Source organism: Impatiens glandulifera, chromosome 1, assembly GCF_907164915.1.
Source record: "Impatiens glandulifera chromosome 1, dImpGla2.1, whole genome shotgun sequence".
NCBI lineage: Eukaryota > Viridiplantae > Streptophyta > Magnoliopsida > Ericales > Balsaminaceae > Impatiens > Impatiens glandulifera.
In genome coordinates, this window is record NC_061862.1 from 42,312,793 (window position 1) to 42,335,536 (window position 22,744).

The window sequence follows — 22,744 nt, forward strand, 5'->3', positions numbered from 1 at the left end:
TGGAGCCCCTCCTTTCAAATCTCGCTTTAGACCCGATCTTACTACTCAAACAAAAGCACTTGAAGCGATATGTCGGTTATCTTCTTCTTCCTTTGTTTAAAACATAATTAATTTTGATTCTGATTATATCTACATTTTTTTATTATTCTCAAGGACTAGCTGAAGAAGACAGTGAAAAGTTGAAGAAGATTCTTCAAGAAAGAATAGAGACAGCTAGAGAAGAAAGACAGTTGATGGATAAGATATGAAATGAGTATTATAAGGAATTGGGAATGAGTGTTATAAGAACCGTCTTCAATAAGGGAGAATGAGTTACTTAAGGGAGAAGATGAACATGCACTGGATGTTGTTAGTGAAGGCAAAGAGAAGAAAGAAATAAATGCCTAATTGGTCCATTTTCTCTATACCAATTTGTTATAATACCAATCGGTGTTGCCCTATACCGAATGGTTAAAGTTCAATCAGTATTCATTGAATTCGTATTACCGAAAGAGTTTATGGAGACCGATGATGATCGTATTAAATCAAGTGTTTCTCTATACTAATTGAAAATCAATGTATTACTAGCGAAAAATTGCTAGGTTTTTTTTATTAGTGACATGTCTATAAATAAAATTATAAAAATAATTAATCTTTTATAATAAGTATTTCCGGGTATGGTATCATTTCCATTTACCTCTCAAATCCCTCTTGGGACCGGATAAGACCAATTCAACTCAATGCTGAAATAGATAAAGGCTCTTTTTTCGCTATGTTAAAGGCAAAAATACTTGAATTTACCATAAAAATAGCAATTGGAACACATTTAAAACATTTTTTTTAAATTAAGCTCATATTTACCTAATGGTTTTATTTTAAAATAAATTATAATTTTATTTTAAATGATTTAATAAGATTAATAATTCTAATTTTTAAGTATTTAATTTTTAAAATTAATAATAATTTAAAATAAAAGTTTCAATAAAATTCAAATTCAAATATATATATATATATATATATATATATATTTAATTTTATATTAGTATTATTACTTAATAGGAATTTATTTAATAAATATTTAATTAATTATTATAAATAAAATGTATTAAATATGACACGATCACGAATTGGCACGATACAACATGAACATAAACACGATACAACATTAACATAAACACGACAAAAATTTGAGTTATATTATAGTATTAATAGTAATAATGTTATTTTGGGAAAAAAAACATAACATTCTAATTCATAACAATGAAACAGTTTAAATATATTGCACGTTTAGGATGAGAATAGTGTATTAAAAATATTGTTATTTTGTTATGGGTCTACCAATATAAGAAAAATATAGGTCAAAATAGAGTAATCATAGATATATACATAAAAATAAAATAGTATATATATAAATTAAGTGTTTCCAAACATAGTGAGGTGATATAAATACTGTCTATTTTCTATTAAGAGAATTAGCCTCAATCTTCTGAATGGCCAACTTGAGCTCAAGCTGCAAGGTATCTCTTAAAGGCAGTAGCACAATATTTTTCCAGATAGAACTGTGTTCTTCCATTATTGTGTTTTCCTCTTGATAAAGCTCATCAATGGAGTCTGCATCTTGATTCATAACAGCAACCAAATTCAAGTATTTAATCTCCTCTGGTTCAACCAATAGCTTTCCATTTCCTTCTTTCCATGCTATCAGCTGTAATGCTTATTCATTCAGAAAATTATATTCAAATGGAAGCCCTAATAATGAAAAAAACTTCTTACATTTGGAGGATCAACCATGGAATTGGTCAAATAAAGTCTAGCATTGTCAACTAGATTACAATATCCCTTAAAAGCCGAGGCAAACCTTTTGTGTGAAATCAGCTGTGATTGGACCCTAACTGCTCTTCTACTGTATATTGCTCTCCTAAAAATATTTTTTCTTTATCAATTTTGTTATAGTATGTACAAATATACTCATTTTAAATTGTTTTACCTTATTCCTCGAACAACTGCGAGATGCACGTCACAAATAACCCCAACAAGCTCGATTCTATATGGCTTCCTCCTCGGCTCATCTTCTCTTAGTTCTATTGCTGCCTCTACTTCCCAGTAATTCTCTGTAAGGGTGTTGTCTTCTTCGACCTTGTAACCAACTCCCATGCGATATCGACATTTATGAACATTTCGGACCATGTCGATTGTCTGATAAACAAATGGTTCCCATGAAAGAGTGCTGTCCATAATCACGTCACGACCTTCGTTGAGGGCAGTGACGAGTAGGGACGATGCTGCATCTGTGGAGGACTGGTGCACCTGTTCAATTGGATCTTATATTAAAGAAAGTTTGATAGAAAGGATGAAAGGAAAATAGGAAGAAAGAAAAGACCAATTCAGAAGTGTGAAGCATATCATTATGATGACCCTTCAGGGCTTGAAAAATGACATCCTTCTGTTTGAATGCGTCTGCTTCAACCACTACTAACGTATTGGCCACCCCAGACCAAAATGGTCTGCAAAAATAATTTTAAGAATCATTTTCTTATATCTCATCTAGAGCTTAAACAAAAAGGTTGACACATATAATGTAAAAATAGTAAGTATTAAACTTTTGATGAAATTATGTCTTATAAAAGTTTCTAGTAACTAGACATCTACAAATGCATACACAAGTTTATATCTATTAGACTAATAATAGTGTAGGACTCTCTATTAGTTAAAAAAAAGTATTAAATGATTAGTGAGGAATGTTAACCTACTAGCATAGTTATTAAAAAAATTAGTGAGCAGTGATTACTAGTTTTTATTATTTTAAATTGAATGTTTATATTAATTAGTATTTTATTTAAATTTAAGTAAATTAATATAATTTATAATAAAAATTATAATTCTAAAGTTTGTACCTCTTTTGTTTTAAAGAATAATGTTAAAATAGAACACCAACTCACAATTGGGTTAAAAAAAGGTTACATTTTTACTAAGGATGTTGACAGGCAACAAATATAGTTATTATGTCTCTAGTCAAATATCAATTAAATCATGAATTGATAAATCAGGAAATCTAATAAATTGATGTTGACAGGCAATAAATATCATCAATCGTCTGTAGTCAACTATCAATTAAATTAGACAACAACTAAGGATGTTGACTGGCAACAAATATCATTAATGTCAAAAAACATCCTAGACAGGATAATTTCAATCAACAAATTTGTGAAGGATTATAATTGGCATCTTCATTTTAATAGTTACTTTTATTGAAATTAATTGGGCAGATACATCTAGTCATGGCCCGACAAGGTTAGGCACACCACGGTTAGGCACGACACATAATAACACGTGTTGTGCTTAAACGTCGGTTCATGCAAAACGGGCTTTGTGTCGTGCCGCCCATTTGTCAGGCTTTAACTTTGTGGATGGTGAGAAATAAATTTGAAAAAAATACTCACTCGTTAAGTATGTCTTTAAGGACTGTGCTTTTGCCTGCTCCCATACCACCTCCAATAAGAAGGAGCACTGGGCTCCTCTGGTTGTGAGCAGCTGGTACCATTACATTTGTACACTTTTCATCACCACCAATAGATCCAATAGCCTTCATCTCCTCCAAGAGAGTAGAAAATATCCTAGTCATTTTCAGTTCTTTTGACACCTTATCAAATCTCTGTTTCCTATATTCATCAATAATATGATTAGTTCATAACTTTTATTAATTATAATTAGATTAGAAAAGTGTTCTTTTATTTGAAAAAAAAATAAAATCAAAAGTTTACTTTTGTAGGAACTTACCTGGTTGCTGCCAATATCAAATCCTTCAACTTCTTCTGTTGAGAATCTACCATTAAGACCTGCATAATATATATATCATTTGTGTTCTTAGTTAGAATTATTTTAATAACCAGTTACAATCATAAACAATACATCAATTTAATGTATTGTGATACCTGATTGATGATGTATGAAGCTTGACTCCAATTGAATGCAAAATAAGAGAGGATGCATCTATCGAACTCTTCTATCAGCTTAATATATAGGTGTTCTCTAGCTTCTTTTTCATTGACAAAATACTCATATATACTTTGTTCTGTTTGTTTTGATTTCTTCAAATACTCATCTGCTAATTTGCATAACTGTGGACAATCATTTACATCCTCAATTCCTATTTGCCTTGCTGTTAAAATATATCAATCAATCATTTAGGATACAGATCACAGAAAAGGGAGATGCAAAATCAAGTAAAAGAAATTCTTACCAATATAAGAGGAGAATCTCTCGAACTTAACTATGCGGCCGGACTCGCTGCTGATTGTCCGTGGAATGAACTTGTTGTGAAGGTCCATAGAGGACTTTGATGATGAATATATCAAGCAGCGGTGTGGGCAATGATTATCTGGCTAAATCCATCTAATCTATACAATCTAAAGAAGAAGAAGAAGAAGAAGGGATTAAGCTAATTAATTAAACATATCAAATGATTTGTTTGTATGTTGGTGGAAAGATGAATTGAGATATTAGTGCACCTCTCTCTGTATGAGTGATTATGTCTCCATAGGTGGAAGATCCCATGGGAGCCAACTCACTCTCTCTAACATTACTTTTCTGCCATTCTCTCTCTCATTTTACCTTTTTTAAGGTTAAAGGGAAAGTTGATCCGCGCGCCAAGTGACTATCTAGATTCAGAATATATTTTAGAAATCATAATAAAACTTTGAAATCCTAATAATCTCACCAAATTCTTCATCACATACAAGTACTATAATTTACAATATTTTGATTACAAATTCAAATATAACTAGAAAGAATGTCTGGCAAATTTATGTCCTTATAATCATATATTATAAATAAAAAAATTTGTTTCATTCTAGTTGTGAATAGACCAACTCATAGGACAGTTGGTAGCTTTATTTTATTCAATCTTACAAGGGTCCATGATATGGATGGAGTTTCAATTGATGTCAGCTGAAGTAGTGAATTGTGGGTAAGTTTGGGAAGATATGTTTTAGTTAAATTTTAAATTAGTTCATAAATTTTATTAATGAATGAAAATGAGAATTTGGGTATATAAAATCTATATATATATATGCTTAATTTTTAAAGTGTCCGGATTGCCGAGTCGAGAACTGTGGTTAATTTGGATATATATGTGAGAATAAATGAATACTTGGATATATATGGAAGATCATTATAACAAAGGAGGTGGTGGTCGATTGGCATAAAGTAGTCTGGTCTACAAAAGTTATACCTCGAAACAAATTCATTCTTTGGCTGACATTCAGGAATATAAATATTCCAGATATCAATGACCCAATCTGTGCAGTAAAAAAGAAAGCATTGACCACTTGTTTGGGGAGTGCGCATTTGTATCCAAGTTGTGGATCAATTTTGCTCGGAACATTAATATCACTAAATTTCTAGGTACATGGAACGAAATCATAGAGTTGTAAAGAAAAAGGCTAAGAGAGATAGTTTTTATGCGAATGTTTTTAAATGCTTATTTGGTACCCTGGTCTATAATACATGGAGAGAAAGAAATACAAGAATTCATAGCATGAATAAGAGAATAGAAGGAAAAGTTTGGGATGATATTGTTTCTGATAACAACGCTCTCATACATACATGAAGGAGAATTTCGATTAATGAAGACAGTTGGAAACTCAGTCAAATATGCAATATCTCCTATAAAATCATTAAAGGAAAGGAATGTTCAAATAGTTCTTGTTTGATGACTTGTTTGTAATTCAATTATTTGTTGTTCTGTAATTCAGTTGTTTGAAACTCATTTGGTATTTTCAACAAAGTTAAAGTCTATTTAGCTTTGTTTCTTGAAACTCATTTTCCCTATTTTGGAGTTTTTAATAAAATGACACTAAATTGTTAAAAAAAAAAAAATTAAAATAGTATTTTTTTTTTTTATTATTAAATAATAGTATATCAATTTTAAATAAGTTTTAAAATCAATTAGATAAAAGAAAATAGCCTAAAATTAATAAATGAAATTTTATTTTTTGTATGGAGAGAGAAAAATTGGAGTAATATCCCCCACCCACATATCCCAACAACCCCACAAAGTAATATTAAGAGTTTATAAATCCAATTCTTGTTTGTATGCCTATGAATTACCCGTCTATATCCTTATAAATTATGGGTTTGTCTGAAAACGTTTAAAGCTGGAATTAGAGTATAGATAACGAATTAATGTTATTAAATTTATTAATATATATATATATATAAAGTGTATTAAAATATTTAAAACAAAAATAAATTTTAAATAAATTAACGGATTTCCAAACTTCCAAACATGCATATAAATTAAATCTTTATAGGTGGTTCGCAACTACTTTTGACAAGTTGACAACAGCATAGTCAAGACATTTATTATTTCTTATAATGACATTGAAATAATATTTGGTTCATGATCAACTAAAAAATGGATATATATCAACTACAACTTTCTTAATTTATCTAAGGATTATTACCACTATTACAATTACAAAGATATTATAATATGATTTTAAAATGATACTTTGTAGCTTAATGTTCACAGCAAAAAAATGACTACATAAAGGATTAAACAAGAAGAGAGATGACTCACCTTTCCCACTTTGTCCCAAAATGATTATTTGACTGGTCTTATGCCACACAATAACACAATTTTCAAGGCTGAGACTCAGAACTCAATCCCGAGTTCCTTATCCAACTAGCAACTTCAATTTTTTTTTAAAAAAAAAAAGAAAAGAAAAGAAATTGATAGGTTGAAAGTTCCTCACGTTCGATAGTCTAGACCTTCATACCTATCTAGACCTTCATACGAACGAGAGCCATCAACATAAATACAATAAAGGCGTCACAAAATAAGATGGATCAAACCAAGTAAAGGGTCTATCATTGGAAATGTATAAGCACTTGTCCTCCCAAAGACTAGTCTTCAATGGAGGAAATAAAAGTCTTAAAATCAAATGATTAGACCAACTTGGCTAAATGACTATATATAGTCCATTTCAACAAACATATGCGCTTGACTATTCATATAATAAACTATTAAACTCGACTCATACACACCACTCATTTATTTTGCAAATCAGAAAACAAGTTGGTTAATTACAATAATAAATGAAAAATTTGCAAATCTTTCTAGTGAAACCATACCAGACAAATAAAGTTACTGGATGGGTCCATATACAAATGGAAAATTCATCTTAAAACTACGTTAAACATCGAGCTAGATTAAAATGGACGAAGAAAATGAGAATAGAGTAGTTTTATTGTATTAGATTGAATGAATAATAAGTTTCATTTTAACTTTATATATTATAAATAGATAATTAAGTAGTTAACTTAATTTAAACTTAAGCTAATCTGATTAATTAATGGTAGCCTCAAATTTGAAACTCTTTAAACATTAAAAATAATGATAATTATCTTTAGATAAATAAATACTAATAATTATTTTAAAATGTCAATTTAGAGTAGCTCATTAATTAAAGTACAGTATTCATTTTGTTAAACTGGATGTTTAATCAAATATGGATTCAAACAATCTTCAAATAATAATTGTAAGTTTATAATCAATTATAATAATTGTTAGTTCACAAATAACATGATGGATTATTTCTTCAGACTGTTCACAAATAACATGTGTTGGTCATATACCTAATCCTTTACATTTGAGCCTTTATCTCTCAACACTCATTCCTAACTGATAATATCAAACCATGCAAAAACAAAACTATTTTTATATCACATCTTGCTTGGTTTTCTTAAAAAACTCTTTCAAAATCAATTTTCTAATAAATTATTTCTCAACAATCACATCACTCGTTTCATTAACCAAAATACTAAAATACCCTTTATTTTAATTTTTTTTTATTCATATATATTAATACACTTTAAGTCTTTATACCAAAAATAATCATTACTTTCTCAAAATTATCATCAATCATTACTTTTTTCCGCTCAAGTGTTAACAATGCAAAGACAGTGGATTTATTTGAAAATAATCTGAAATAATGTAAGAGAACCCTTGTTTGATGAGGTTAATCCAAATAACTCCTAATCATCAACAAAGTAACAAATTTATTCTTATTATTTTCAAACAAGCTCTGCCCAAGAATTTGAGTGATAGTGAAAAAAGAAAGAAAAGAAAGAAGTTTGATATGCATATAGCTGTTGCAGTTAAAAGTACTAGTTTGAGCAAATAACAAAAAAAGCAAGGAATGATGATGTCTTCCTCTTTCTCTAGCTTCTTTTCACTTTCCAATACATTGGCAAAATCTGTTTATGTTTATGTGCACCCATGTGTGCAATAATCTTATGATTACAAGCGGTACTGAGTAGAAAAATAAAGCCAGACAATAGCATGAGAAAAAGCAAAAGAGTGTATGCATGCTCTAATTATCTCTCACGCTCATCTAAACACCACAAGACAATCAATTAGATCATGAATCTCATCATCATCACAATTAAAAACTATCCAAAATCCAAATATGCCTTCACCAACTCTAATGGGCTTTGATTGAAATGTTCCATAAAGAAAAAGCAAGCAATGTTTGAACAACAAAAAAAAAAGCAAAACATTATAGTGGGGAAGCACGAGGATGAACATTGATTACTACTCTCTTTATTCTCAAACCAAATGTCCAAACAATATATAGCCCCCACCCCCACCTCCCAACAAAAGATGCCTACTCTGCCTTCTTCCCAAAGCAAACTTGTAATAATTACTGTTTTCTAGCTATACCAGTAGCTGCTTCCATGAACATATATTATGTTACTCTCCTTCTCCCCATTTTCTTTTTTATCAGTTTGATCTCAAATACCCACCACATTCATCCAATTGAGACTATAAATTGCTCAAGTTTCCTGTCTGCAATATACTACTGGCTGAATCAGCGCAGAACAAGTGCACCTCTTTAGTGTGCTCTTGCTATGTACCTTCCAGGAATTCAGATTCCGACTACAGCATTACTACGAAAAATAACAACAACAGCAAGAGGAGGAGAATTCCTTCTTCATCAAATTATAGTAAAGATCATGGGATCATGATGGAGAAAGTTTGTAACAGGAGGAGGTTAGGCTTGGAAACCAATCACCCTCTCAAGAGCAGTATGAAGAGAAGTGTTTCAATGGTGGATGAGAATCAACCAAGTGATATGGGTTCTAGAAAAGTTAGCTGGTCTGATTCTCATGGGAAAGACATTGCTCATGTTCAGGAGTTTGAGACAAGGTATTCTATCATATGTACCCTTTTATATGAAGGATTTCGAACATAACCCATAATAAAAAAAAAAACAAGAAAAGATTCAAGCTTGATATTGTATTCTTCATTTTTTGACAGTGTATCAGAGGATGGGGACCTGAGAGGAGTGCAGAAATCATGTGTTTGTGCAATTCAATGAAGACTGGTATCCATTTACTTCCTCTTCTCCTTCTTCCCTAAAAGCTAAAAGCATGAACTTAAATGAATTCCAAATGTTAATGAAGGCTACTACTAATATTGAGAAAACGTGCATTAGAAAACACTGAAAAAAAAATAATATATCTTAAATTGAGGAACCCATCTGGAAGAATGAACAATCAAGAACCCCATGTCAAATTGTTCCCAACTGTCGACGCACAATAGAGAATAACTATTTATTTGTTTATAAAGGAGATCATCCAACAATGACAACTGAACCTGTATATGATGAGAATGGAGTACAAAGATTCTTCCTTTAGATTGATTACTGATTCTGACTTCTGTTTTTCTTCGACTTGTTCTTCTCCTGCATCTTCTTCTTCTTCTTTTCTTCAGCTGTGACCCATGTGTAGTCTCCAGGAATTGCAAAAGGGTCTTGAGTGGTCTCTATCCTATTGCTTGAACCGCCTGTGGAAGAAGTTGTTCGATGATAAGGCGCTTTTATCCATTGAAACCACGATGAGCCCGACGAATGCACTAAGGTCGGGCTACTCCCATGACCCGAACCACTTGGGCTCGAAGGAGGGGTTGTGAATTCATCTTCAATTGGCTGTAATTCCTCAAATTTCGTAAATGTAACCAACACTTTGATAGTTGGAACCACTGGTATAGCAACCTATATGTAAAAAAACCATACTCAAAATCAATTGAAGCAAACAATGACATTGATTTACTGATTTATAACTAAACTAAATTAAACTAACAATACCTTGACTGGAAAGGTGCCCAATGGAAGCTTAGTTGTAAGTACTTCCCTTAACCGACGAATGGCTTTAACTTTGTTAGCTAGAATGTCGAGAAGAGGCAAGAGTTCTTCCGTTCTTAAAGGGAAATCTTGTGAAAGCCAGAGAACAGGCCTTAGTCCTTTCTTATACTCATTTTCACGGTTTAAACCATCCTTGCGTTTATTTCCATTATCAGAGCTTGAACTCGAACTCCCCTTCTTATCGGGATTCCTTGTCGGTTTATTCTGAGAGTCCTCAAGAAGGTCGCTAACTTTCTCTTCAACGCAAAGGGAGTTTCTTGGCGGGACATTCTTTTTCTGCACTTCGTTCTTTGCCTCTCGCTTTCTCCAGCCGCCAAACCACCCTTTCTTATCCTCGGTCGGTACCTCTCTCGATTCGAGACAACAACTATGGCGATGGCTAATTAACCCGTCGCCATTCTCGTTGCTTACATCTGAAGAATCAAGCTTCAACGCAACCTCAAGCTGTCTCCTCTCTTCTTCAGTCAATATATCATTGAATTCATCGATTTCTGTCTCGTTTTCGTTCTCATTCTCATTGCAGGCCGAGAAGAACTCCTCGTCGGTCATAGCCCCAGGGACTTTGCGGGATTTGATGCTGACAACAACGTTGTGCATATCATAAACCTTTGACTTCCAAACGCCAACCGTTTCGGTCTTCTCCTGACGTCTCCATGTCGATTGCGGGAGAAGAACAGCTTGAGTGACGTCAATTCCAGGCCTGATTATGTTAGTTTGAGACATAGCCGCTACTTCTTGATTCACCTCTGTTTCGGTTGCCTGTGCACCAGCCCCATCAAGAGCATTCATAACTTCCTTATCTTTATGAGATATAATGCATAGAGTTCCAGGAGGGACTTTTTTCTCTTCATCTTCAGACCCATCACCGAGAAAAAGAATACTCTGGTCTGCTCTTTGAATCTTGAACCCATCAAAACCGGCTAAAGTCATATCCGCCCTCAAATTCGCGCCCCTCTTCCAAATCTTGTAAGTATCAGAAGGAGCGATTCTCGATATAAAGGGAATAACTGAACTCTCGAAGTGGAATGTAATTTCCATGTAGAAATCTCGCATCCTCCTCATCGTGGCTAACAAACGGGGCAACCTTCTGCACCATTTACCCCAAGCTAATGGCTGGTAGTGACGAACGATGATCTTCGCAATGGCTTCCTCACGATTGCATATAGCTTCCTGGAGAGCACTCCAACCGTGTTCATTCTGCAGACTCCAATCGGCGCCAGCAATCATGAGCATCTCAGTAGCGGCCTCATCAACAAGTTTGACAGCCAAATGAAGAGGGGTATCTCGATTTGGGACATCGCGTCTGTCAATAACTGAAGAGATTGCATCTGCTTTCTCTTCTTCAACCTGCGAATCGGCTTCTGTTCGAATCTCTGATGGATGACGGAACTTGGGAAGGGCAGAGAGTATCTTTCTGAGACTGGCGTAATCTTTGGTGATTATATCTTTGTGAACAGGACTGTGAGCGTATTTAGAAACATCTATGTTCGCCATGGATTTAGGAGCAGAAACAGAATCAGCCCTAGAATTTTTCAGACGAAATAGATCCTATCCATAGTTGGTCACGAAATCAATCAAGGAAGAAACAAGTGGACCCAATTCGAAATACAAACGGATGATGCAAGAGAACAGCAAAGAACAGACATTTACAGCTATCTAAAGGGTCCCAAAAGCAATAGATCGTATGGGGAAAGAGAATCTCACCTCTTCTTCCTCTCGCCTCTTCAACTTCTGTGACTCAAAACCCGCACACTCTCTTCTCTGAGATTTAGGGTAAACAAAAAAAAGAAAAGAACAAGGAGACTAGAGATCCCGGTGATCCAATCCAGATCAGACAAACCCAAGAACATGCATGTGAGTGGGGAGTGAAAAGAAGAAGGGTTTTTTACTTTTTTTTATTCAAAATCGTATAAAATAAGAAATAGGGTTGAGAGGTCGGGGAATCTAAGTAAGAATAGGCCTACTAAAAGTTGGAAAATCAAAGGGGAGAACGAGAACTACAACTACTACACAAAGGAAAGTGTAAATAATGAAAAGGAATAGCACGAAAAAGGAATCAGAGCGACCAAAGCAGCAGCAGCATTTCACATAGTCCAAGAACAAGAGAGAGAAAGAGGGTCGGTCGACGTATGGCACCTCTGTTCTGTCTATACCCTTATGCTGCTGGCGTGAGGATAGAGAGAAATAATGGGGGAGATGATTGTATTGGTGGAAAGGTTGAAACTTTCCAAGGAGAAACAGCGGTAAATTAAAAATTAAACCCACCAAAATACTCCGCATATAAAAGGATAGATATATAATCAATCTTCTTTCTTCTTTGTAATCTTGAATCACATTTCAAATCAATTTCAAAATATCATCTAGTTTTATCTCATCACTCTCATATTTATTATATCCCTAATTTTAGGAGTTTCAATTTTTATAATTTCAACATTTAAGTAGATCTTTTAAAACAAATTTTATTATAATTTTTTTATACCTTATAATTTTATTTTTATTTTTGAATTAAGAGAGAATTAGCCTCATAACTATGATCCCGCTTAAACTCAAAAATTTTCGGATAGAATCAAACCCAGATATTTTGGTTTCTTAATTTTTTTTTTTAAGTTTGAAAGAACATTGGTCTAATATGTATTCAAGAAGTAGTTATGAATTTTAAGAAAGAAACAAATTAAGAAAAATAATTTATACTTGTTTGACTAATATTTGTAATTACTTTAGTCCAAACACTTCATGTTTCAAAATGAAAATTGTTAATTAAGATACTAAAAAAAGGATGGAGTATCTAAATACATTACAATTTCCATAATATATAGATTTTTTTCTTAATAAATATTTTGTATATTGATATTTAATAAAACATAGTTTTTAGGATATATTGAAAAATGTGCAGCCTTTTCGAGAACTTTTCCTTTAGCAATTTAACTTTTTAATTAAATATTAAATTTGTAGAGTTTAAAATTCATTAACAATTATTTTAGTCATCATCCAAACTAATCAAATATTAAAATTCTACATCACTTTATTTTAGGTGTATGAAACTAGATTGAATTTGCTCTATGTTTAGATGCACATCATTTACAAACAATCTTAAGCAATCTCATAAAAATAAATAAAGAAGATGTCATGCATATTCAAATGAGAATATTGATGGTGTAGTGATCTATTATGTTGATAATTTGTTGGTAGATCTTTGAATATATTGCTGGCTAATTCAGATAATCTTGCTCAGAATAAACTTAATGATATTGGTATCACCATTGTTATAATTTGAAATTTGACAAAAAAAATGATTTGGATATGTATCATTTTTTTTTTATTAATTAGAGAATATTTGTAGGGAAATTTGATAATATAACCCTTAAAAGAAGGGTATTTTGATTTTTAACCTTACTAATAAAGTTTTTGTTTTTTAACTTTTTTTTTAAATTTTTTCCAATTTTACCCTTAATAACCTTTTTACTTTTTTCTTTTTTCTTTTTTCTTTTTTTTTCTTCCTTTTCCTTTCCCCTTCTCCTTCCCGTTTTCCCTTTACTCCCCGTCTCTTCCTCTTCCTGGCGACACGGCGACACCGTCCCTCTCTCTTCCCCGGCGACACAGCCCCGCGCCACCGTCCCTCTCTCTTCCTCGGCGACACAGCCCCACGCTCAACCCCTCTCTTTCCTTTGCTCAACCCTTCTCTCACTATGACCGCATTCTTCGAAACATGGTACTTTTTGCGTTTTCTAGTTGATAGTTTGTTAAAGTGAAAGTTTTTGATATACTTTGGTTGTTCCTCTAATTCTTGCTTTTCATAAGTTATTAAGTAGTATTTAGTTAGAGTTAAAATGCTTAGTTTAGGGTTTAGGCTTTGGGCGTGGCTCTTGGGCGTGGGGTGTGGCCCTTGGGCGTGGGTCGTGGCCCTTGGGCGTGGGGCGTGGCCCTTGGGCGTGGGGCGTGACCCTTGGGCGTGGGTCGTGGCCCTTGGGCGTGGGGCGTGGCCCTTGGGCGTGGGGCGTGGCCCTTGGGCGTGGGGCGTGGCCCTTGGGCGTGGGGAGTGGCCCTTGGGCGTGGGGAGTGGCCCTTGGGCGTGGGGCGTGGCCCTTGGGCGTGGGGAGTGGCCCTTGGGCGTGGGGCGTGGCCCTTGGGCGTGGGGCGTGGCCCTTGGGCGTGGGTCGTGGCCCTTGGGCCTTACTTCCCTACCCTGTTTCTGTTTTCATTATCTTCCTTCACTACTAGCTAGATACCAGTACTAATATCTGATTTGGTCTGTAAAAATAGGGAAATACCCAGAAAGTTATCGAGAAAGATGTCACATTTTTCTTCTGTAAAGACTCTCCTCCTCCCTGGTTCGATGGCAGGTATCCACATTTACTCTTTAATCTCTATTAATCTTGATCATAATACTGTTTGATATTCTCAATAATAAAAAAAAACTTGTATTTATTCTTCTACACATACTGCATCACTAAATTCCTTGTTATTTTTTGTTCTCGTAGTATTTCAGGAGATTTTGGATTCGACCCACTTGGATTAGGTAAGCGTGCATTTGTTTGATAGATTGAAGAAAACCAATCATATGTTAAATGGATGGTTTGATCTCAGGATCTGATTCGGAACTGCTGAAATAGTTTGCACAAGCTGAGCTAATACACAGCAGATGGGCAATGCTTGCTGTGTCTGGAATTCTGATTCCAGAATGGCTAGAAAGTCTGGGGTTTATTGAGAAGTTCTCTTGGTACGATGCAGGAGCACAAGAATACTTCGCAGATTCCACACCTTTATATATATTCTGAAAATGGAAAACCCCATATCATTTCATGTGTGAAAGATATGCGTGTGAAACGATAGGGAGGATGATCAAATTAAATCCACCTTTCTCTCTACACTAATAATCTATTATGCTATAATTACTGTCAGTCATTCAGATTTTGTTAATTCTTTATATAGATTCAATGTTGTGTGATATTTTGTACTTGTCGTTTTAGAGATCTCCCTCCTATAATTAATCATTTATTTATTTGCTCGGGTTTAGGAATGAAAAACATGAGGACGACCTGTCATATATAGCCATTTATTGTTAAAGTTGGACCTATGTATATTGTATAATGTATATACATATCATACAATCTACAAAATGATTCTTACTTCAAGGGGAAGTATATATTTTGTCATTACTTATTACTTTTTGATTTTTTTAGTTGGATTAATTTTCATATTTTTTTTTATATAAAACAAGATATTCATAGAAAAGTATCATTAAAACATCAAGCAATGCCTTAGTTCAGGGGTTACATAATACATAGTATCTTTTTATTTATTATAATTTTGTCTCATCTTTGATTTAGTGGTTTGAATTCTGTCAAATAGAAATCCTTTTTTTGAGTAACCTAACTCATGTCAAGTTTCTATGCAGTTGCATCTAATTCACTTGACTTAGGTAGGAATTTCAGGCATGTTATTTGAGCTCAATTCTGAAGTTGGATCATGGTTTTCACTTTCACCATGTTTAAGCTTAACTTTCACCATGTTTAAACTTATAGAAATATAGCATGAATTTCGTATCTTTTCATTAAGAGCACATCGAGATTTGACCAACAAATAATCCGAATGGTCATTTTCAAATAATATTTACATTTGCAAATGGACAAAATCAAGAAGACAAGAAGAAACACAGCATCGTTGGCATGTAAATTCTTGGCGCTCCTTCCTTACTGCAGAGCTAGTGCGATGTGAAAGCCTGCAAACCAAATGTTTTCAAAATTAGTACAAAATTTGATGTTTCAATCTGGAAAATTAAGAATATGATCGAAGCATGAAAGTTGCAGTACCGAGAAGACATTGTAGTGTCCTGGATCAACAATATGAGTTGAAAGATTCTCTAAAGGGCCTTGTCCTGTATAAATTGCCTGAAAAACAAACCCAATGAATGCAAGCATGGCAAGCCGACCATTCTTGATCTCTTTAGTCCTAAGAACCATCACTGGCTCCGGTGACCCTCTACCCCACATCAAAGGGTCGAACCAAAGCCCGCATGGATAGCCAACATCGACCTCTGGCTTCTTCTTATGTGGAAAACTCGGTTCTATATCCACGCACCCTGGTTTTATTATGTCTGCCCATCTCCGTCCTTCAACCCAACCCATTAGCCCCAATTGCACCACAAACAGAGTTGTGGAATCTGCGAAGTATTCTTGTGCTCCTGCATCGTACCAAGAGAACTTCTCAATAAACCCCAGACTTTCTAGCCATTCTGGAATCAGAATTCCAGACACAGCAAGCATTGCCCATCTGCTGTGTATTAGCTCAGCTTGTGCAAACCATTTCAGCAGTTCCGAATCAGATCCTGAGATCAAACCATCCATTTAACATATGATTGGTTTTCTTCAATCTATCAAACAAATGCACGCTTACCTAATCCAAGTGGGTCGAATCCAAAATCTCCTGAAATACTACGAGAACAAAAAATAACAAGGAATTTAGTGATGCAGTATGTGTAGAAGAATAAATACAAGTTTTTTTATTATTGAGAATATCAAACAGTATTATGATCAAGATTAATAGAGATTAAAGAGTAAATGTGGATACCTGCCATCGAACCAGGGAGGAGGAGAGTCTTTACAGAAGAAAAATGTGACATCTTTCTCGATAACTTTCTGGGTATTTCCCTATTTTTACAGACCAAATCAGATATTAGTACTGGTATCTAGTTAGTAGTGAAGGAAGATAATGAAAACAGAAACAGGGTAAGGAAGTAAGGCCCAAGGGCCACGCCCCACGCCCAAGGGTCACGCCCCACGCCCAAGGGCCACGACCCACGCCCAAGGGCCACGCCCCACGCCCAAGGGCCACGACCCACGCCCAAGGGCCACGCCCCACGCCCAAGGGCCACTCCCCACGGCTCAAGGGCCACGCCCCACGCCCAAGGGCCACTCCCCACGCCCAAGGGCCACGCCCCACGCCCAAGGGCCACGCCCCACGCCCAAGGGCCACGCCCAAGGGCCACGACCCACGCCCAAGGGTCACGCCCCACGCCCAAGGGCCACGCCCCACGCCCAAGGGCCACGACCCACGCCCAAGGGCCACGACCCACGCCCAAGGGCCACGCCCCACGCCCAAGAGCCACGCCCAAAGCCCAAACCCTAAACTAAGCATTTTAACTCTAACTAAATACTACTTAATAACTTATGAAAAGCAAGAATTAGAGGAACAACCAAAGTATATCAAGAACTTTCACTTTAACAAACTATCAACTAGAAAACGCAAAAAGTACCATGTTTCGAAGAATGCGGTCATAGTGAGAGAAGGGTTGAGCAAAGGAAAGAGAGGGGTTGAGCGTGGGGCTGTGTCGCCGAGGAAGAGAGAGGGACGGTGGCGCGGGGCTCTGTCGCCGGGGAAGAGAGAGGGACGGTGTCGCCGTGTCTCCAGGAAGAGGAAGAGACGGGGAGTAAAGGGAAAACGGGAAGGAGAAGGGGAAAGGAAAAGGAAGAAAAAAAAAGTAAAAAAAAAGTAAAAAGGTTATTAAGGGTAAAATTGGAAAAAATTTAAAAAAAAGGTTAAAAAACAAAAACTTTATTAGTAAGGTTAAAAATCAAAATACCCTTCTTTTAAGGGTTATATTATCAAATTTCCCATATTTGTACCACTCAATCCAAATATCTCAAAGGACCAAAACAAATAATGACATCACTCAATTGAGGATATTTCGTATGACAGAGTTTCAAATTTTGTTAACAGAAAAGGGATATCAAAGATGGGCCACAAACTCCTCACAAGACTAATAAAATGTATTGATTTTTTCTCTTGAGATAAGTAATCCTGTAAAAACAAAAACATCTTAGATGGAGTTTAAACATTTCGTAAAGTTTTTCACGACTAAAAGAGTCAACATCAACTAAATAGAAACAATATTACGTATTTAAGGGAGTCACAGCGGAAATACAGGAATAACACTCCACCCCAAACCAACTCATTGTCATCTTAAATAACATATTAGAAGTTGAAATGTAATCCTGTTATTTTAAAAAAGAAAAAGAAGGGTTTACAAATTTGCTTTGCATGTGAACGGAGTAAAAGGAACTTACTTTTCCAATGTCCCTGTTATGATATTTATTTTATTTGTTTGGTCAAGATTAGTCTTTTTCTACTTTTAATAATCAAGGGATTTTCAATTGTGTATTATTGTTTGAACGAGGGATTATGAGGCCACATGACCTCTAATCACATCTATACAACTATATTATTTTTTAATGTGCCAAGCAAGGAGCCAGCCATAGGTCCATATAGGCATATGATCTATTAGGGCTTGCCTAACCCGACCCACTTGTCATGTAGAATGTGGATTGGGTTCTATTCCTACCCATATTGCAATATTATGAATTAAATTTGGGACTAGGGTTAATAAGTAACGCTATCAATTTATTAAAATATACATAATTAAGTTATATTCCAGATTATTATTTCATCTAAACGAACTCAATGAGATGATATTTAACAACCAAACAAGATATTTTTTTAATTTTAATTATGGTTATTGTCTTGTCCAAACTATATTTTCAAACAGAACAAATATTTACTACTAACCAGCCAATGTCATGTACAACTTTGACCTGACCTACACCACCCCCACAAACCCTTTAATTTGCTACATTTTTATTATTGTAGTGGCCTGCATGATGCATAATCTGATTTCATTTATTTAAAACAGACATATTGATAATGATAGAAGTATAAAGTATTTAGGTCAGCTATTAACATTGGATAAAACTGAGACATCAACTTACTGTCTCACAATAGTCTACTTAATCAAAGTACTACATCCAATTTAAAACAACTATTTGTATATCTCACTAGGTAAAACTTACAAAATTATATTCTTGAGATCAAAGTTAAGTTTTATTATTATTTATAATCAAATTAATTAAAAGAAATTATAGTCTTCCTAATCATACCTCACCAAAATCATAATATGATTATTTTAAAACAAAATACATTATTTTATTCATGGTAATAGAACAAAAATAAAAAAGTGAGATTCATGAACATTATAATGTTGACATTAGGAGCAAGAGCAAGCAATAAATAGTGAAAAATTAAATGCATCACACAAAGAGAAATATGTTAAATGGGCTAGGCTTAATTAAGCCCAATCAAGTACTCACACTGTGAAGGACAACAGTCTCAACAGTTAGCCCAGGCCCAAATCCAAATAACACACCCCATTCGATTCCTTCGCCGGTAGTCTTCAGCCCATCCTCCGCCGACTTCTTCCTCATCTCGTCGAGAATAAACAAAACACACGCGCTCGACATATTTCCGTAGTCGCTCAACACTTGCCTTGTGGCCCGAAGTTTCTCGGGCTTCAAGCCCAACTTGGACTCTACTTGGTCCAATATGGCAGGCCCACCGGGATGGGCAATCCAAAAGATTGAGTTCCAATCGGATATGCCCAAGGGCTGAAAGGCTTCCGTCAGACTTTTCTCTATGTTCTTGGATATAAGCCCGGGAACATCTTTCAGTAAATGAAAAGTAAGCCCCACTTCACGTAAGTGGCCATCGATGGCCCCATCGCTATCCGGAAGAATGGTTTGGGCCACGGAAACAAGTTCGAATAAAGGCTTTTCCACTTCGGGCAAGGGGTCCGACCCAACAATAACAGCTGCAGCTCCATCTCCAAATAAGGCCTGGCCTACAAGACTATCTAAGTGGGCATCGCTAGGCCCACGAAAAGTGACTGCAGTGATTTCGGAGCAAACGACCAAAACTCTAGCACCCTTGTTGTTCTCGGCTAGGTCCTTGGCTAACCGAAGCACGGTTCCACCGGCAAAACAACCTTGTTGGTACATCATGTATCGCTTGACCGAGGGGCGGAGGCCGAGCAACTTGGTTAGCTGGTAGTCCGCTCCCGGCATGTCAACACCACTAGTGGTGCAAAAGACTAAGTGGGTAATTTTGGACTTGGGTTGACCCCATTCTTTGATGGCCTTTGTAGCAGCCTCTTTACCAAGCTTAGGCACTTCAACCACTACCATGTCTTGCCTAGCGTCAATAGAGGGTGCCATGTAGGCGCATACATTTGGATTTTCTTTAAGAATTTCCTCGGTTAAGTACATGTAACGCTTCTTGATCATTGATTTTTCGCCTGAAATATTATAATTGTTAAAATATTTATAAATATAATCATGGATTGGTAGATAAGAATGTAATAATACTTACACATGCGCTTGAACTTCTCTTTGAGCTCGGTCTTGTGTTCGCTGTTTGTGATACGGAAGTAGAAGTCGGGATAGGTGCTCTGATCAACACAATTTTGAGGTGTTGCGGTTCCGATGGCCAACACATTGGCTGGACCTTGGGCCCGCTGGGAATCCCTAACTTCCTGAACTGTGACCATTCTTGCCTGCTGTGTAATGTATATATTTAGCTAGGTTTGTTTTCTTAATCTATACATTGTTTGGGCAAGGAAGATTTATATAAATATAGAGGGAAGTGAAAATGAGAAATGGTAGGTGAGAATTGAGATCACGTGATACAGCAACCAAGAAATAGAATAGTCGATCCGACATGTGACTAAAACTATATCCACTGCATGGTTGCCTCACCTCCACATGATTTTGAACTATTTTCAATATTGTACCTAACTATCTCCATTCTCCAATTAATATTGCATGTAGTTTGGTGAGATGGGCGGTCAGGATTGGCCCAACAAGTAACAACACTAGCTAGTAATACTCCTTTTGTTGTTAGAGTGAATGGTCAGGATCGTACTCTCATCATCAATTTTTGTTCCTATTTGGAATCAATTATAAAAAGACCCACAAATTTATGACTATTTGGTTAGACTAATTAATATGCTATTTTATTGTAGAGATTGCTCCACAACCTAATTTAATTAGCTCATGATTTGGATTGGGTATAGTATGTTAATGTTATCTTGTGACTCTAGATAACATTGATTAAAAATAAGTTTTTTTATCCATCTTTTATTATCGTCACAACTTTCAAGTTACTACATCTAATTGGAAAATATTTGTGACAAATTTAATACCATTATTTTCTTTCTATATTTTTTTTTTAAGTTTTTACAAGCTTTTGAGCATGTAATTAGTAAAGAGAGTCATTATATTCTCTTCTAACAATATTGATGTTATGTTAGGTTTTGTTGCTAGTTAGGCTAGCTAAGCTAATGAAGGATCTTATAATAAGCAAATTCACCGGTCCATACTCATACAATTATCTTTGGTCTAAAAACATTTTTAACTAGAGCCTAGAGGTATATTGAGATAAGTTATATTTATTTATTTAATTATTAGTTTATACTAATAATCTTTTTTTCTTATAATTACATATTTAATATTATCAGTTTCAAACAAGAATTTATAAAGTTTATTCTCTTAATTTCTTTAAGTTGTAATATTAGTTCAAGGACCCATTTATAATTTTTACCATATGAGGATCGGATATGTCTCGATCCCTAATTCTCAAATTGATTATGTAACAAAGACATTGGGTTTCTTCAATCAATACACATAACTGTTTTTCAACTTTCTTTCTTGAATTCTTGTTTAGTTTCTTGATTAAAGTTCAACATGGTAACCTTCAGGAAGTGATGATCCATTTGATTTCGACAACGACGATCTTCTTGATGAGCCAGTGCGTTCTCTGAACCATAATTTCAAAGCTCGTCAAGAACGCACAATCGATCCGGTTCAAGTTTCATTTCAAGTTCCTGTTTAAGTTTTTCCACCAATGGCACCATTGAAGCGAGATTGCACAGATCCTCTTTATGTTCATTATGGTGACATTCTAGGAGCAATATTGACTCATACAGTTCTTACCCACCAGAACTACTTCGAATGGTCTACCAGCATGCAATTGGCACTTACTGCGAAAATGAAGATGTGTTATATTGATGGATCATTCATAGTTCCGACTGCACCTGAAAATGTTATTCACTGAAAAATGATTGATGCAATGGCCCGATCATGGATAATGAACACAATCGATAAAAAGAAGAAAACTCACTTTTAGTGCACAACTACCTTTTTAGAGCTATGGAATGAAGTGAAAGCGAGGTATGAAGGTAACAATGGTCCAATCTTGTATCGAGTTAAAAAGGATATATGTACAACAAAGCAGGACAATCTTGATTTAGAAGAATATTATTCTAACGTACGTCTAAACTGGGATGAATTGTTACATCTTGAACCGCATCATGTATGTTCTTGTGATAAATCTCAAATTAAAAATTATGTGGGATGTAAGCTGGAAAAATAAGTTTTGACTAGGTATGAAAAACATAATTTGTTGTTGTTCTTGATGAGTCTGGATGATTCTTATGAGAATCTAAAGGATAGTATTCTAGTTATGGATCATTTACTGAGTGTATACAAGGTTTTCACGATGTTCTTGAATATTGAATCAAAGAATTTGATAAATCGACAATATCAACAATACAACTTACAATCTGCCATGACAATAAGAGATTTCAAAGAAGGTAGTTCAAAAAGATTCAAAGGAAATGATGGTAGGGCCTACAACAATGACAAAAGAAGAAATCTCTCATGTACTCACTACAA

The 22,744-nt window shown here is 35.0% G+C and overlaps 5 protein-coding genes across 5 annotated transcripts; 1 reads left to right on the forward strand and 4 right to left on the reverse strand.

Moving 5' to 3' along the window:
- Window positions 1-1,248: 1,248 nt before the first annotated feature.
- On the reverse strand, window positions 1,249-4,641 carry LOC124922553 (calmodulin calcium-dependent NAD kinase-like). The gene is made up of 9 exons (XM_047463277.1): window positions 4,488-4,641; window positions 4,220-4,385; window positions 3,912-4,138; window positions 3,757-3,815; window positions 3,420-3,638; window positions 2,360-2,483; window positions 1,967-2,286; window positions 1,753-1,897; window positions 1,249-1,684 (listed from the first exon to the last, which is right to left on the reverse strand). The coding sequence occupies exons 2-9, from the start codon at window positions 4,305-4,307 to the stop codon at window positions 1,433-1,435; spliced, it is 1,434 nt and encodes a 477-aa protein (XP_047319233.1). The 5' UTR covers window positions 4,308-4,385; window positions 4,488-4,641; the 3' UTR covers window positions 1,249-1,432.
- A 4,848-nt stretch (window positions 4,642-9,489) lies between these two features.
- Window positions 9,490-12,427, reverse strand: LOC124922552 (ankyrin repeat domain-containing protein 13C-A-like). The gene is made up of 2 exons (XM_047463275.1): window positions 10,131-12,427; window positions 9,490-10,037 (listed from the first exon to the last, which is right to left on the reverse strand). The coding sequence occupies exons 1-2, from the start codon at window positions 11,679-11,681 to the stop codon at window positions 9,687-9,689; spliced, it is 1,902 nt and encodes a 633-aa protein (XP_047319231.1). The 5' UTR covers window positions 11,682-12,427; the 3' UTR covers window positions 9,490-9,686.
- Window positions 12,317-14,962, forward strand: LOC124925886 (photosystem I chlorophyll a/b-binding protein 6, chloroplastic-like). Its single transcript, XM_047466010.1, has 4 exons — window positions 12,317-12,430; window positions 14,448-14,527; window positions 14,666-14,717; window positions 14,798-14,962. Exons 1-4 carry the CDS (start codon window positions 12,317-12,319, stop codon window positions 14,960-14,962), a joined length of 411 nt encoding a protein of 136 aa, XP_047321966.1.
- Window positions 14,963-15,717: 755 nt separating this feature from the next.
- On the reverse strand, window positions 15,718-17,551 carry LOC124922555 (photosystem I chlorophyll a/b-binding protein 6, chloroplastic-like). The gene is made up of 4 exons (XM_047463279.1): window positions 17,440-17,551; window positions 16,755-16,834; window positions 16,581-16,618; window positions 15,718-16,512 (listed from the first exon to the last, which is right to left on the reverse strand). The coding sequence occupies exons 1-4, from the start codon at window positions 17,440-17,442 to the stop codon at window positions 15,950-15,952; spliced, it is 684 nt and encodes a 227-aa protein (XP_047319235.1). The 5' UTR covers window positions 17,443-17,551; the 3' UTR covers window positions 15,718-15,949.
- Window positions 17,552-19,146: 1,595 nt separating this feature from the next.
- On the reverse strand, window positions 19,147-20,612 carry LOC124922554 (chalcone synthase 2). Its single transcript, XM_047463278.1, has 2 exons — window positions 20,382-20,612; window positions 19,147-20,307 (listed from the first exon to the last, which is right to left on the reverse strand). The coding sequence occupies exons 1-2, from the start codon at window positions 20,557-20,559 to the stop codon at window positions 19,316-19,318; spliced, it is 1,170 nt and encodes a 389-aa protein (XP_047319234.1). The 5' UTR covers window positions 20,560-20,612; the 3' UTR covers window positions 19,147-19,315.
- Between the last annotated feature and the right edge of the window lie 2,132 nt (window positions 20,613-22,744).